The following is a 12366-nucleotide window of genomic DNA, read 5'->3' as shown; positions in this document are numbered from 1 at the left end:
CTCTGGGTGGTTTGGGAAAATAAATTAGAAGTATTTAGCTGAAGTGTATTTTATTTGTGTTTAGTTCTTTTTTTAACTTGTACTTCTAAATTGGAAGATTATTGTGATTTTGAAATATAAAAATTTAATTATATCTTATTATTTTTTCATCGCTCAAAATAAGCGTCACACTCGCGGAAGCCGAAACGCCGTGCATTTATCGAGACTTTCGACCCCAGGTAGGCCAATTATGGATCTTCATATCCACATTATGTCGGCAGCTATTCTCCACCGTGAACTACGTTAAAAACAAACACCGCTCACGCCCCACAGATGACAGCTTACAGTCCTGCGTAAAGATGAAAGCCCCGATTTGCAGACGCTGTGCGCAGAGGTTCGGGACCATAAGTCTTATTGTAAACATATCACGACAGACCCGACGATGTTTGCATGAACATGCTTTTCAGCATCTCTTTATTGACCGCTTTTCACACACGGTTGCTGTACGCATACAGCCGGCTGTAGCTTTTCAGCTCACAGCCCGACACATACCAACACAACAGCATAGAGAGCACAGACTTTAAGGTGGCGAGGCGTGATTACGGGTGCCGCTCAGGTAGACCACGCCCCGCCACACACATTAACCAGGTAAAATACATATTTAGGCATAATTTTGCAAATATCTTTTTTTTTTTTTTTTTTTAGCCGCATAGTGCTTTTTTCCAATTACTTTTTAAAAGTCAGGTCAAGGCTCCAAAAGCCCAAAGGCGATATAAGGGTGGCGGCTCACAACAGTTTTTGTTTGCTACATGGATCATTTTAGTTCAGCTGGGTGTCTTTACTTTTGTTATATTTCTTTAAGAGTTCAAAATGTGTTAATTACATAAATAAAATGTAATTTTCTCGGTAGCACTTCATGGATTTCATAAGCAACACTTTAGTTGCTCTGTGGATTCTTTTAAAAAGCAATTAAAAACTTTTCTTTTCAAACAAGCCTTTTGTTGATCTACGTATTTTATATTCTTTATTTACATTTGATCTTTTACATTGTGATGATTGTATTGTTTATTTTAATCTTTGTGTACAGCGCTTTGTGACTGCCTTTCTGTGAAAAGCGCTTAATAAACTTTACTTACTTACTTTAGTTGTTCATACAAAGAATAAAGGTAAAAAAACCAATATATGCAGTGTTATCTTCATTTTAGATGTCAAAAAGTATTTGCGGCTCCCAGTGTTTTCTTTTGCGTGGAAACCGGGTCGAAGTGGCTCTTTGGGTGTTAAAGGTTGCAGACCCCTGCCATAGGCCATATATTACCCACGACTCACGTATAGACCCACTGAGAGAGCTAACCCAGTACACAGTTATACCCAACCACATGGCAGGAGAGTTAGCTTAGCTTAGCCTAGCGCCCGCTAGCGGCACAGACAGAAACATAGTAATTTCCCCCCTAACCTCAGTTACAGTCCCAAACACATCTTATTATCACATCCTCACACATCACAAACTTAACGTTGCTCATTAACGCACACTTTTCACGGAATGACCACTTCTCTGCTGGTAATCCGGAGCAGAAAAGCTCAGGTGCCTTGCCCACGTTTCTCCCTGCCCATAGTCTCTCTCATACAAAGCGGTAGGGTGACCTCTACTGGCCACTCTAAAAAAACTACAGGTGAACTAACAACTGAACAACAACCGTAACTACGGGGCCTTTTGTACAGCCGCCCCCAAATGTATGGAGTACATTTGCTCACAACAAAAGGCAACTTTACAAACAAAGTCACTATGATTGCCTTCTGTCTTCGTCCGGGAGGGCAGGCAGTGCCACCAGCCTCGCCACAGGTCGGGTGAAGGTCCTGTCTTTCACCTTGATGTCAGCAGACCTGATGTGCCCGTCTGCACTGGGGTGGACTTTGGAGATGCGACCCACGAGCCAGGAAGTGCGAGGCAGCTGAGGATCTACGATCATCACCACCAAACCTTCTGTGACATCCGCGGGGGATGACTGCCATTTCTGCCGCAGCTGCAGGCTTGGAAGGTACAGCCGGATGAATCGAGACCAGAAGTGGTCAGCCAGCACCTGCTGAACACTAACACCAAAAACTCCATCTCCGCATGGCGGAGGTTTCATCATGGTTTGGGGTTGCTTTGTCCCAGTTGCCTTGCAGCCATCGATACTGGTTTCATGACCAATTGTTATTGCTGGGTGCTATAATACTTCAATGAGCCAAAGAACACAGTGAAAAAGACGAGCTCTGATGAAGAGTGATGTACAAAACATTCCAGAAATACTGAGAAACTGAAACACTTTTACAAAAGTCCTGCTGCTCATCGCAGAACTTTCACGAGCGGCTACTGAAAACATCTCATGGACGCTGCTAAAGAAAGTATAAGAGTTAATCAATTCAATATTTAGTAAGTCAAACATATGACATGATCGGTGTGCTCAGTGTGTTCAAATAATGACATGAAAAGCTCCGTTGTTTGTGCTAGTTTAGTCAGACAAAGTTTATCAATAGTTGTGCCTCAAGTTAGGATCAGTGCAGAAATTTCACAAACCTTTTCTTGGAACTGTACATCACAAGGTAGAAGTTTACAACAGTCCGCCTTAAAAACACAATAACCAAACAACACAAAAGGGGGCTGAATGGTAGCGAGGCCTGTATTCTTCGTTTTTTTCCAGCTTAAAAAAATCTAAGACATTATTACAGTGTGTAAAAATCTTACTTAATCCAAGGATTATTTACAAAATATTCAAATAAACCTCATGTATATAGAGGCACTCGGCACACCACAGGAAAATGCAACATAAAGTGTCTGAGTAATATGCCGGGTTGCCACGTGACACCAAAGCATCTTCAGTTCATCTTTGCATTGATTGAATGAATGAATACCATTCTTCTGAAAGATTTAGTGACTGCAAAGCCATCACTCTAGGGAACGATGGTCAGGATTTGTCCCATAATTAGTCAATTGTCTGTATTAGACATACATGCGTGGTACATTTAAAATATCAAAAGAATAGTTATATATTCAACCACTGACTGGTTAACTTAACATTACTACTTTCTGTGGGTACAGGAGAAACATATCAGACCGGCTCACCCATTTTTTTTTCTTTGTGCACTCCATACAGATGCAATCTGAGAACATGTTAATTATTGAGCTTTAGATGCTTGTAAGCATATTTTATGAACAGAGCAGGTCAACCTGTTTCCTTCTGCCAAGATAAGCTAAGCAGCCATTGGGTGTCCTGTAGCCCTATAATAAATCTCCCAAAGTGCACAATCATGCAGAAACTAACTAACAACTTAAAAATACACATCTGTTTTTCAAAGATAATAGTCAGCAGTCGCAATCGTGTGCATAGAACACATCAATAAAAGCAAGTACACATCAGTCACATTAAACAATCAAGGCGACATCAACCTAGAACTTTGCTTTGCCGTTCATTTCTATTTTGGCTGAGATAGTGTCCACTGGGTGATCTTTGTAGCTTTTGTCCTTGCAGCACTTCCTCTGGAAAAATTTAAAGAGCGCAAAAATGGGGATGGCCAGACTGGGAATTCCAGCAAGGATAAAGATGATGGCATAGATCCAAGAGGGATAGGGACGTGCTTCCAGTATGGGAAAGCTCGCCTGTGATCGGGATCAACAAAAAAGTTACATTTTGCAGCACAAAACATCAAACTACATCTTTATTCCTGCAGTTACTGTATGTAAAAACTTGTTGTAAACTACTGTGAACAACAAACTTACCGCTTCCTCGTCCCACACCAGATAGGTTAAATCTTTGGTGACTTGGGTAACAAAGTAGAAAATTAGGATGAAGATCATAAGGAGTGGGCTAATCACTCTCCATGTTGCCTGCCAGAAAATATTGGGCTTGTGGCCAACCATAAATTCAATGTCCTTGTTGAACCTGTTTGAAAGCAATAAGAGGGAGACATACATACGTGTAAAAATCATCCATAAAAGGCAACCTTGTAGATTTTATTAGTTACAGTAAATAAAGCATCACATGTCACTGTTTGCTCAACTGGCTGATACCAAAGCAGACTGTAGTCTGTTATTTTTCTCTAAGCTAACTTTGAGTCCAAATTGACAACATTAAAAGATGTATATTACACCACCTTTTTTGCACCTTTTCTTCTAACTATTAGATAATTGTTATAAATAAGTCAACTTAACTGCTTTCATGTGCATGGTCAGAAACTCTAAGCCAAAAGTACATTTTACACATTCCTCCCCTTCCTGTTGCAACATTAAAACACACTTCTGCTGTGATGAGTTACATTATCTCTACTGCAAGGTCAGAAGGCAACGCTTTGTTTGAACTCTAACAAGAACTGTTGGTTGCCTCACTGAACACTGATCTTTTCTGCCTCTTATGAAAATACCAGGAAAGCGAACTTTCCCATAATGACAAGTACAAACATGATTCTGTTTAGATGGTCGGATGTTTGATAAAGTACCTAGAAGGTCATTACTTTGGAAGCTGACTCAATGATCACCTAAGGACGGGCACACTTACCTATCAATCCCATAGATGTAGATAACTGCAAACATTTCACAGAAACCGATGATTAGGAGGGGGATTGAGCCTGCAAAGTTGTCAAAAAGAGCTAGCCAGTAGTTCCCAGAGCGTTGGGTGAATAGGAGCCCAAGAGCAAAGGATATTAAGCAAGTAAGACCTGAAAAAACAACACAAGCAGGCGGTTACAATCATACCCAGTTTTCCATGGTGGTTATGAAGAAGTTCTCAATGTGAGAAAGTTACCAGTAAAAACTTCTTTAGGCCAAGTTTGAGGAAGAACTCTAAGGTCTTGAAGGGGAACCACCACTCCCTCAATGTTCCCAAACATAGTTGAAAGGCCGAGACAGAAGAGCATGATGAAAAAGAGGACTGCCCAGAGAGGTGAAACAGGCATCTTGATGATGGCCTCTGTGAAAACGATGAAGGCCAGGCCCGTTCCCTCCACACCCTGAAGCGGTACAGGGCAAATCTTTCAAGTTCTGAATCGATTTTGAATCATTTTTGTGACACTCAAACTGGGCAAATAATCAGGGAATTAACAGGATACAAAAAAATAAAGGCTCCACTGACCTGACTGAGTAAATTCTGAATGTCGCAGGTTTTTAAGGGCAAACCTTGGATGATATCTGGATTTGTCTGATTTAGGCTGGTCAGAACCTGATCGTAGTTCTCTATTGTGATGGAGGTTTCAGGGTAGTCAAAGGCATTGATGAGATGCAGGATGTTACTGAAAAAAAGTAAGAAAAAACTCATATGAGTCTATCTAGATACAAGTAAATCTCACTCTCTCATTTTTTCCCCCTATTGTAATGTCATCTTTTGTGCAAACTGAAACTCACTCTCCCTGGCATTCATCAAATTTCTGCGTTGCCCTGAAACCGATGATGGAGTAGATCACCGTTGCAGAGTACACCGAGGTGCAGCCATTGATGATGGAGATGAGAACGGCGTCTTGCTCACAGTTGTTGCTGCAAGTAGATTTTAAAGGGACATAGCGTGAGGACACTTGCTGGACAGTGAGTTCCATTATGACTGTGTAATCAAGACCTTTACTCACTGAACAGAGTTGTAACTGGAGAAAGAGATGAGGCCCCCGAAAGCCAAGGAGAAGGAGTAGAAAACCTGAGCTCCTGCATCCAACCAAGTCTGTGGATTCATTAACTCATCCACCTAAAGAGAATCCAAAGATAAGCATTCTTATTGAGCTGTGAGCAGATTTCTGACCTATACAGAATTTTAAAACGGACACTTTCCCACCTCACTGGCTGTTGTTAGTTAATAATCTAAGAGGGTACACACAATGCACAATTGCACAATTGTCACCAGGTAATTTGGCTTTAAAGTGCCTATCTAGATTACTTATGTATTGGAATTTACAGTACTAACTGTGCTGCGTTTCAGCCTTCAGTATCAGCTTTTATATCAGCTTTTATCAGTCCTGTGATAAAGGTTTACTGCTCTCATGTTTCAGGCCTGGGTGTCTTAAAACGGCAAATAATAGCTTAAAGAAATAGGCTTGTATCTCTGTAAGTACACTTTCTAACAGTTATATAACCATATATTACTGTAATGTCTGTGCAATAAATATGAGCCTTCAGCCATCTAGCTTAGCTAAGCATGAAGAGTGGAAACAATGAGGTCCAGGTTTCACTGACGTTATTGAGTAATTCTCCACAGACGTTGTAAAACTGTACAAAAACCATAATGACAAATAAGTTCATCTTGTCCCTTCTGATTCTTGTGACATGTGATACATTGAACCCTTACATCTGGTGTGAAGAGGAACTTTATTCCCTCTGTAGAGCCTTTGAGAGTCAATCCTCTGATGAGGAAGATTGTGAGGACAAAATATGGGAGAGTGGAGGTGATGTAGACAGCCTGAAAAAAGAAAGATGGCACGTGTATATCTGAGCAAACCTACATGTAAAAATCACTTCCTTTTCTTAGACATTGTGATTTTTCAGACCTTGCCAGTAGTCTCAATGCCACGAATGCAGCACACATACAGCAGAGTCCAGGCAGCGAACAGGGCCAGCACCATCCACCACTGCAAACCTCCAGAGTCATCAATGGCTGCTGAAGTGTTCAGAGTCTCTCTGTACCAGAAGTAGTCAACAGTGGTGCTCCGTGCGCACTCAGCCACTAAACCTGCAAACGGCACAAGCAAGAGCAACTTGATGGCAGGCTAATCATCGCATAACGTTCTATTGTAACCTCTTGTTAGATGAAGGCACACCTGTGCTGTTAGCATTGAGAGGGCATTGGCTCCAAGGCAGAGGATCTTGAAAGGAGTTGAACAGGTACCACATGATCCAGGCCATGATGGTGTTGTAATACATACCGACCAAAAATGAGACAAGTAACGATGCAATGCCTGCAAAAGAATGAAGAAAGCAGTGGAAAAACTCACAGTGATTATCTGCTTAAGATGTGGGCCATGTTTGCTAGCTTATTTTAGCATGACAGCATAGTAAGTGCTATGTTTATATATGTTACATATGATATATGCTTGGCAGGAATTTGGTCTCATTATGGTGCTCAGTGTACACTTAAGTGATCCCAATATTGAGTGTTTTTTTCTAAATGCTTGGATAGGAATGATTACTCGGTCTGTATTTTGTATTAAAACCTAGCTTGAGTAACCGTTGCTGCAAAAGCAAACCTAATGGAAGAACAGCAGAATCAATTTCATCCTCTAAAAACTCTAAATTAGTTAATACATGAGATATTTAGCCATTACGGGAATTATAACTTATTGCTGTCTGTGGAGCCATTTTGCCAACATAGACACAATAAAACACAAAGATACGAAGGCGCACACACCCACACACATGCATGTTTTTTTTTGTACACACCAACTCCAGTCAGGTAAGGGTTGATTGCTCTCCACACTCCCACGCTGCCTTTTCTCAGGCGCTGACCAATGGCAAACTCTAAGTGCAGCAGTGGGATTCCCTCCAGAACCAACAGGATAAGGAACGGGATCATAAACGCTCCTAAAAGCACAACATTCACATTCATAATGAATTAGCAAAGTGGTGAGATTTTCACTTTGTTAGACACTTTAACAAAGGAAACTAAGCACAAAGATACTTGTAAACTGTGAAAAGCAGCTTTTTATTAGCTAAACTAGGAACTGTACAAACCAAGAATAAGACTCACACATTACCGTTCCCATAGCATTTATCTCAAGAAAGACTTTATTTTTTTGAGTTTCATTAAATAGAAATAAAATTCAATAAAAATCTAGTCAGCATCTATATCTGATTATTTATGGTGAATAAAACGGGCATTTCCATAATTCATACTGTGGGGTTCTTTGTGTTGATACAACATGTCTGCATGCTTTGTCCTATCACTTGGTTGTAACCTTTTAACAAAAGCATTTCTCAAATGGTATAATTTCTTTCTAATCACTAAAATCCATAGTGTCCTTTTGTTAGCAAAAACAAAGTAAATCCACTGATATTTTCTTTTGTGGCATCTAGTCTATATTCAAATATCTTTCACATCTACTGCCCCACACGTCCCTGCATACCTCCTCCGTGGCTTTGACACAGGTACGGGAACCTCCAGACGTTACCGAGTCCCACGCAGAAGCCCACGCAGGTGAGGAGGTACTGGGCTTTGTTGTCCCATTTGGGCCTGTCCCCAGCCTCCTCGGTTTCCATCCTTTCCAAATCTTCATGAGATGGGATTCGGTCATCCAGTCCTGGGTTTGGTAATTTCAGCTTCATGGTGGCTTGCTGTAAACCTCCTCCGTGCAAAAAAGAAATTGGAAATAAGAGCTTCTGTGTCTCTCTTTAATAAGAAGTTCTGTTACTTTTGTAAATTTTTAAGCAACTGAGAGGATTCAGAAGTAAACCTCCTCTGTGCAGTCGGCTCCTGAGTCTCCGAGGACTATCTCTCCCTCTCTCCTTTATCCCTACTGTGTGTCCATGTGAGGTACACTGAGGCATTTACTGTGACCCGTTGCACCTAACTTGTGGTTATCAGTCACTTGTCTTAACCTGTGTTATATTATATGATGTCAGCAACTTTAAGCGGAAAAAGGTGCAACCTTGTTCTTAGTGGTTAATACATTACACGAGATGCTGCCAATAACCCTTTCCCTGGGCGAAGAGTGATTGGGTGAATTCTAATACCGGAAATGATACAATATAAACCTCTATCTTTACCATCGGGTCACGTTTTTGTAATCCCTGATAAACTAGATGGCTTATTTCTTGCTACAATAAGAACATTATTCGGTCTGTGAAAGCTCATTTGTGACTTATTTGAAATGATAACCATTAAAGTATTTTTAAAATGATCACAGAGTTGTGGAAGTGATTTTTTTCTCTAAGTTTATACCATGTTTACCTCACAGTATGATTGTCAAGTAGTTCACGGCCCTTGTAAACCTTATCAGTGTTGCTCTCTAACGTAATAACTAACTAATGAAAGGCTGGCATCAACATTTACGGAGTGGTGCATTTCCACTATCAATGTAACTGGCAGTCACACTCAGGGAGTAAAGTGGGACTTGGCTAAATAATGGGGCGGTAGAAGGTAAATATTAAGGTGGAGTTTGGAAAGTGTCACTAAAGAAAATCATCAGATTAACCCTTGTGTTGTCCTCGGGTCATTTTTGACCCTAAAAGAACTCTTTTTTTTACCATGTTGTGGAAAGGAATGACCAGTAGAACAATGCACATATTGTCCTCTAATATAATGAGGAGGAAGAATCAACGATCAGGAGGATCCAGGATTAGAAGATAAAGAAAATATTGCCAATATTTAGACCACATGCTACACAGCAAAATCTCCAGTGTTAAATTAACACTAGAGAGTGTCTATATGGGTCCACACCTCTGAGTGTTAAATACAACACTGTTGAGTGTTAAATTAACACTTTTGACAGTGTTATATGTTTAAAAGTAACCTAGTCAGTTTTAAAGATTAACAATGGCTAACACTGAGCAGTGCTGATTTTCTAACACTGGAAAATAACTCAAAATGTTAGAAATATTCCAGTGTTAGAAAATCAGCACTACTCAGTGTTAGCCAAAAACAAAGGAAAAGCTCATTTAAATGAGGTTTTATCAGACTTAAAAAAGAAATAGTGTCAAAATGTTTGAATTAAGTTTTAATTGGGTGAAAAATCCACTTCATATTAATTAAGTATCAATCAAACCAGATGGGGTCATTTCTGACCCCTGAGGACAACAGGTGTGATTATGTGCTGCTTTAAAAATTTGAAATGCTTCAAGAAAAACATTCTCACTAAAGTTCAACATACAGCACTCTGTGGTTAGTCAAATAGTCAAAATAATCTAAACATTTAAATATTTTATTGTCTGATTTTATTTTCGCTAAAAAACAGGCTATACTTTATGTAAACAATTTCTGGTGGTCCCAAATTGCAAAATGAAAGGTAAATTTTGTGGTAATGTGTTGGTCTTAAGCTAAACTAAGGTGTAACACTGAATTGATTGACAATTTGTACTTTGTACTTTAAAAAACACTCAAATGAACTGGGGTCATTTTTGACCCCTGAGGACAACAGGTGTATTGCTTCACCTACTGTAAAGCATTACCTTTTATTTCAGTGGTCAACAGGACAAAAACAAAACTACATGAACAGAATATCCCATCAAATCTCATTTTAAAAAAAGACAAAACAGCATTTTCCCCTGGAAGTTACTTCTACCATCGCCTTTGCTGTTGCAAAATTCTGTCCAATTCAGAATTCTTTCAATTCTTTTCCAAGCCCTTCTCTATGCATACCACCGTCCATCACTGTAAACTGTACCGCAACACAGCAGTCCCAGTTTAGCCTGCGCTAACTACCCATGTACTTCTTAATAACATGAAATTATTATAATGTAATTTGTTTTTAAAGACATTTCACAATATGAAATAACCAGATATCTCAAGCAGCACTTTGTGTACACATCCACTGTCTGACTACTTCAATCTAACATGGAGTTTCCCATTGTTGCTGCTTTGTAAAATGTCTGTTGCTGAGCAGTTCTTGCCTCTGAAGAATAATCTCTTTTCTTCCTCTCTTGACCTCTTTGTCTTACATCTTTCTCTGAGAGTGAATTTATTACACGCTGCTTTTTTTTTTTAATGTGGAAACTGCAGCTACAGCAACCGTGGCTTCCCTTTTTTTTTTTTTAAAGCCTGTGCAGAACAATTTGTGACATTGGTGATATTTGCTGACCTGTGAGAAATTACCTGCAACTTCAAAAAAAAACCTTACTCCTCTTATGCTCACTCCCCACTGCCTGCTGCAGACCGAATCATCAAATAGTTAATAGTTCATTTGTGCATGTGAAGTCAGCAGGTTACCATCAGTAATGTTAAATGCTTCACTGTGGGGGTGAAATAGCATCTAAATGACTGATTCTTCCACTCTATTCCACATGTTTTAAAGCCACCACAATCATTCCGGTCCCAAAAAAGTCATCTCCCTCCTGCTTTAATGACTACCGTCCTGTTGCACTTACTCCCATCCTGATGAAGTGCTTCGAGCGACTAGTCATGCAGCACATCAAGACTGTCCTGCCCCCCTCCCTGGACCCCTTCCAGTTTGCGTATCGGCCCAATCGCTCAACCGATGATGCCATCTCCACTGCACTCCACTCAGCACTCACACACCTGGACAAAAAAGATTCATATGTTCGAATGCTGTTCATAGACTTCAGTTCAGCATTCAACACTATAATCCCCCAACAGCTCACTCAAAAACTGGTCCAGCTGGGGCTCAACACCTCACTGTGCAACTGGCTGTTGGATTTCCTCACCGGAAGACCTCAAGCAGTACGGGTCGGCAGTAATACATCCAGCACCATCATTTTAAACACGGGGGCCCCGCAGGGATGTGTGCTGAGCCCCCTCCTCTTCACTCTGCTGACCCATGACTGCACTCCATCACACAGCTCCAACCTCTTCATCAAGTTTGCAGACGACACAACGGTGGTGGGTCTCATTAGCAACAGGGATGAGACCGACTACAGAAGTGAGGTGAGACGCCTGACCACGTGGTGTGCTGACAACAATCTCTCTCTGAATGTGGAGAAGACGAAGGAGATTGTTGTGGACTTCAGGAGAATGCACACCCAACATGCTCCTCTGACCATTGACGGAGCGTCTGTGGAGAGAGTGAGCAGCACCAAGTTCTTGGGTGTGCACATCACAGAGGATCTCTCCTGGACGTACAACACCACAGCACTGGCCAAGAAATCACAGCAGCGTCTCTTCTTTCTCCGCAAACTGAGAAGAGCAGGAGCTCCAGCCCCCATCATGTACACTTTCTACAGAGGCACCATCGAGAGCATCCTGTCGAGCTGCATCACTGTGTGGTTTGGAGCCTGCAATGCGTCCTGCCATAGAACCCTCCAACGCATAGTGAGAGCTGCAGAGAGGATCATTGGTGTCTCTCTCCCCTCCCTCCAGGACATTTACAGCACCCGTCTCACTAAAAAAGCCCTTTGCATAGCGGCTGATCCCACGCACCCAATGCAAAGCTTCTTCAAGCTGCTGCCGTCAGGGAGGAGACTGCGGAGTCTCCAGGCCAGGACCAGCAGACTGAAGGACAGCTTCATCCATCAGGCTGTCAGGAAGCTAAACTCCCTCCCGATTCTGCCCCCCTCTCCCCTCTTCTCCACCACGGTCTCACTGAACTCTGTCACACACACACACACACTCACTCTCTGACGCACTCACTGGCCTGCTCCAGTCACTTTGTGGAGCATTGGACTGCCATTACCTCATAAGACTTTGTTGTTACACTATCTCTTACCGTACACTACTAAATCTCCATTTGCACTATTTGCCTATTTTGCACCACTATGCCTTCTTACTT

At 41.2% G+C, this 12366-nt stretch overlaps 1 protein-coding gene across 1 annotated transcript; it reads right to left on the bottom strand.

The window, feature by feature from the left end:
- Positions 1-2455: 2455 nt before the first annotated feature.
- Positions 2456-8521, bottom strand: LOC146683421 (sodium-dependent neutral amino acid transporter B(0)AT1-like). The gene is made up of 12 exons (XM_085445966.1): positions 8053-8521; positions 7370-7510; positions 6751-6888; positions 6481-6662; positions 6282-6392; positions 5572-5684; positions 5354-5482; positions 5085-5241; positions 4758-4962; positions 4512-4671; positions 3737-3899; positions 2456-3616 (listed from the first exon to the last, which is right to left on the bottom strand). Exons 1-12 carry the CDS (start codon positions 8249-8251, stop codon positions 3407-3409), a joined length of 1908 nt encoding a protein of 635 aa, XP_085302092.1. The 5' UTR covers positions 8252-8521; the 3' UTR covers positions 2456-3406.
- Between the last annotated feature and the right edge of the window lie 3845 nt (positions 8522-12366).

The sequence above is a fragment of the Copadichromis virginalis genome, linkage group LG22, assembly GCF_057382275.1.
Source record: "Copadichromis virginalis isolate Kocher_CV1m ecotype Utaka linkage group LG22, C_Virginalis_male_GT1.1, whole genome shotgun sequence".
NCBI lineage: Eukaryota > Metazoa > Chordata > Actinopteri > Cichliformes > Cichlidae > Copadichromis > Copadichromis virginalis.
This window is presented reverse-complemented; position numbering and strand designations above follow the sequence as displayed.